This window comes from Pyrgilauda ruficollis, unplaced genomic scaffold (assembly GCF_017590135.1).
Source record: "Pyrgilauda ruficollis isolate IOZ18807 unplaced genomic scaffold, ASM1759013v1 scaffold1353, whole genome shotgun sequence".
In the NCBI taxonomy this organism is placed as follows: Eukaryota; Metazoa; Chordata; class Aves; order Passeriformes; family Passeridae; genus Pyrgilauda; species Pyrgilauda ruficollis.
In genome coordinates, this window is record NW_024512022.1 from 1,574 (window position 1) to 5,561 (window position 3,988).

Genomic DNA, 3,988 nt, shown 5'->3' on the forward strand with positions numbered 1-3,988 from the left:
GGCGCGGCGGGGGGGGGAGGGGTCGGTGTCATCCAGCTGCGACAGCGACAGCGACAGGGACATGGGGACAGGGGGACAGGGACATGGGAACAACGTCCCTAAATGTCCCCAAATGTCCCCAACAATCCCATTGCCCACAGTGTCCCCAAATGTCCCCAATGTCCCAAAATGTCCCCAAATGTCCCCAATGTCCCAACATCCCCAAATGTCCCCAAATGCCCCCAATGTCCCCAAATGTCCCCAAATGCCCCCAGTGTCCCTGCTGTCCCAATCCCCCAGTGTCCCCAATGTCCCCAGATGTCCCAAATGTCCCCAACATTCCCAAATGTTCCCAACACCCCCAGTATCCCCAGTATCCCCAATGTCCCCTGAGTGTCCCCAGATGTCCCCAAAGTCCCCTGAGTGTCCCCGATATCCCCTGGGTGTCCCCGATGTCCCCAATGTCCCCTGGGTGTCCCCAAGGTCCCCTGCGTGTCCTCTGGGTGTCCCCAGTGTCCCCAATGTCCCCTGGGTGTCCCCGATGTCCCCAGTGGTCCCCAAGGTCCCCTGAGTGTCTCCAAGGTCCCCTGGGTGTCCCCTGAGTGTCCCCGATGTCCCCAAAGTCCCCTGAGTGTCCCCGATGTCCCCTGGGTGTCCCCGATGTCCCCTGGGTGTCCCCAGTGTCCCCAATGTCCCCTGGGTGTCCCCGATGTCCCCTGAGTATCCCCAATGTCTCCAATGTCCCCTGGGTGTCCCCTGAGTGTCCCTGATGTCCCCTGAGTGTTCCTGATGTCCCCTGGGTGTCCTCAATGTCCCCGATGTCCCCAGTGTCCCCAATGTCCCCTGAGTGTCCCCGAAGTCTCCTGGGTGTCCCCAATGTCCCCAAATGTCCCCTGAGTGTCCCCGATGTCCCGTGAGCGTCCCCGATGTCCCCAAATGTCCCCAATGTCCCCAAATGTCCCCAATGTCCCTGATGTCCCATGAGTGTCCCTGATGTCCCCTGAGTGTCCCCAATGTCCCCGATGTCCCCTGAGTGCCCCCCAAATGTCCCCGATGTCCCCAAATGTCCCCAGTGTCCCCGTACCTTACAGAAGAAGCCGACGCTGGCGCGGGTCCCCCCGCTGCCCCCCTCAGTGGGGGACCCCTCCAGCGAGTCCCCTTCTCCTTCCTCCTCCTCCTCCTCGTCCTCCTCCTCCTCGTCCTCCTCGTCCTCGTCCCGGTGTCCCCCGGCTGTCCCCTTGTCCCCAGGGGACAGGGACACGTCGCTGGTGCCATCCCCGCAGGCCCTGGCACGCAGGGTCCCCTTGCCGGGCACCGGGGGGGACTCGGGGGGCACCGGGGCGGGCGGGGGTCTCTGAAAGGGGAGGGGAGGAGGGACACTCAGAATGGCACCAAAGTGGCTCCAAAGTGGCACTAAAGTGGCACCAGAGTGGCACCAAAGTGGCACCAAAGTGGCACCAAAGTGGCTCCAAAGTGGCACCAAAGTGGCAGCAAAATGTCGCTAAAGTGGCACCAAAGGGGCTCCAAAGTGGCACCAAAGTGGCAGCAAAGTGGCACCAAAGTGGCTCCAAAGTGGCACTAAAGTGGCTCCAAAGTGGCACCAAAGTGGCACCAGAGTGGCACTAAGGTGGCACCAAGGGTTCATGGAAGGCTCTCGTGGAAAATGTGAGCGGGGATTGGGGAGAGATCGGCTGGGATTGGAGTCAAGATGGGGAAATTTGAGGTGAATTTGAGTGAAATCAGCCAAATGTGAGTGAAATTGGCTCAAATCTGCCCAAATCTGACAGAAATAGTCCAAACCCTACTGAAATCTCCCCAAATCCCACCAAAATCAGCCCAAATCTGACCCAAATTCCCCCAAATCTGACCCGAATTCCCCCAAATTCTCCCAAATATGACCCAAATCTCCCCAAATCTGACCCAAATCTCCCCAAATCTCACCTCCTCGTCCTCGTCCCGCTCCTCCTGGCCGTCGGCGAAGCGCAGCGAGCTGCGGGTCTGACTCTGACCCAAATCTGACCCGAATTTCCCCAAATTCCCCCAAATCTGACCCGAATTTCCCCAAATCTGACCCGAATTTCCCCAAATTTCCCCAAATCTCACCTCCTCCTCCTCATCCCGCTCCTCCTGGCTGCCGGCGAAGCGCAGCGAGCTGCGGGTCTGAATCTGACCTGAATTTACCCAAATCTGACCCCAAAATTGACCCGAATTTCCATAAATTTCCCCAAATCTGACCTGAATTTCCCCAAATTTCTCAAAATCTGACCCGAATTTCCCCAAACCTGACCCGAATCTCCCCAAATCTGACCCGAATTTCCCCCAAATCTCCCCAAATCTCACCTCCTCGTCCTCGTCCCGCTCCTTGACCCAAATTTCCCCAAATCTGACCCGAATTTCCCCAAATTTCTCAAAATCTGACCCGAATTTCCCCAAACCTGACCCGAATCTCCCCAAATCTGACCCGAATTTCCCCCAAATCTCCCCAAATCTCACCTCCTCGTCCTCGTCCCGCTCCTCCTGGCCGTCGGCGAAGCGCAGCGAGCTGCGGGTCTGCACGGGCACCTGGCTGGGCGAGAAGCGCCGCAGGTGCGGCAGCGTGTCCACGTCGTGGGGAGGGGTCAGCACCCGCGTCAGGGGCGGCAGCCGCAGCTCCGCGGGCCGGGGTCTCCTCGGGCTGCGGGGAGGGGGCTTCCGAGACCCCCCAGTCGCGACTCCGCCCGCTGATATCGCGACAGAAGCGGCGGCTCCTCCTCCCGCTGGTGCTGGTGTGGAATTTCCCGCGTTGTTGTTGTTGCTTCCTCCTCCTCCTCCTCCTCCTCCTCTGCGGGCGGGCGCTGGAGAGCCCGGGGTGTTTTTTGGGGGTGCCGAGGGGGTCTTGGCGGATTTGGGGAGGGGGATCACCCAAGCTTGGGGGGCTCCGTGGGGTCTCTGCTCCAGCAGGAGCCGCTCCTGTTGCTGCGTCAAGCGTTGCATGTCCAGCTGCAGCGAGCTCAGCGCCGCGCTCAGCCTGGCCACGGCTGCTTCGTACTGCCCGGGAGGGGCTTGAGGAGGTTTTTGAGAAGCCCCCAGACTCAATTCCTCCTCGGGAGGGGCGGGAGAAGCCCCCTCCTCATCGTGGCGGAGGCGCTGCAAAGCGTTTTGCCCCAGGCGCTGGCGGTGCTTGGCGAAAATGGCCTCGATTCGTTTTTTTTGAGCCTCGATGGCGCGGCGTTTCTCCTCCAAACGAGCTCCCAGCTGCGACATCTCGGCGCTGAGACCCCCGCCCGCTTCTGGGGGACCCCCAGGAGTGGTGGAGACCCCCCCCAAATTAACGCCGAGACCCCCAGGAGGATTTGCTGGGGCGCCACTGGTGGCTTCCTCCAGTTTCTTTTTACGCTCGGCAAAGCTGGTCATGGGGCGGGTTGGATTTTGGAGAGGATTTTGGGGAGGATTTTGGGGGGTCCCAGGAGGATTTTGAGAATTCCCAGAAAGATTTGAAGAGTTCCCAGAAAGATTTTGGGGGTTCCCAAGAGGATTTTGAGGAGGGGGAGGCTCCGGGGAGTGGAGGAAAAAAGCGTCGGGGGCTCCGTCGGGGAGGAGGCGCTCGGAGCTGTGGATGATCTGCAGAGCCTCCTCAATGCTGGGGGGCTCGGGGGGCTCGGCGACACCGTTGGGGACACCCGGGGGGGTGGCAGGGGTGGCCCTGCCCAAATGACCACCCCAGCTCTGAGACCACCCCCAAAAATCCCAATTTGCTCCCCCAGGATGCCCCAAAAACCCCAAAATCCCCCCCCAAATCCCTCCCCAGACCCCCCAGAACCCCAAATCCTCCCCTCTGGGACCCCTCCCCAAAATTTTGGGGTCCCCCCCAGATTTGGGGGGGGTCTTACCTGGGGGTTGCCCCCCCCCTGCCAACAGGGGGTGCCTGAAGTTGAAGCCAGGGGAGCTGTGGGGGGGTCACAGGGGGTTAAGGAACCCCAAAAATCCCAAAAATTCACCCAAAGAAACCCAAAATTTCACCCCCCAAAAC

At 60.4% G+C, this 3,988-nt stretch overlaps 1 protein-coding gene across 1 annotated transcript in view; it reads right to left on the bottom strand.

Moving 5' to 3' along the window:
- The window catches only part of LOC121349214 (calmodulin-regulated spectrin-associated protein 3-like), a gene marked incomplete at both ends in the record, with an annotated part of 4,647 nt that extends 986 nt beyond the window's left edge, over positions 1–3,661 (bottom strand). Inside the window, 3 exons of the mRNA XM_041459428.1 lie at positions 4–36; positions 1,064–1,333; positions 2,473–3,661. Of these exons, the coding sequence (XP_041315362.1) occupies positions 4–36; positions 1,064–1,333; positions 2,473–3,661 (1,492 nt within the window). The remainder of the gene's footprint in view (positions 1–3; positions 37–1,063; positions 1,334–2,472) is intronic.
- Positions 3,662–3,988: the final 327 nt, after the last annotated feature.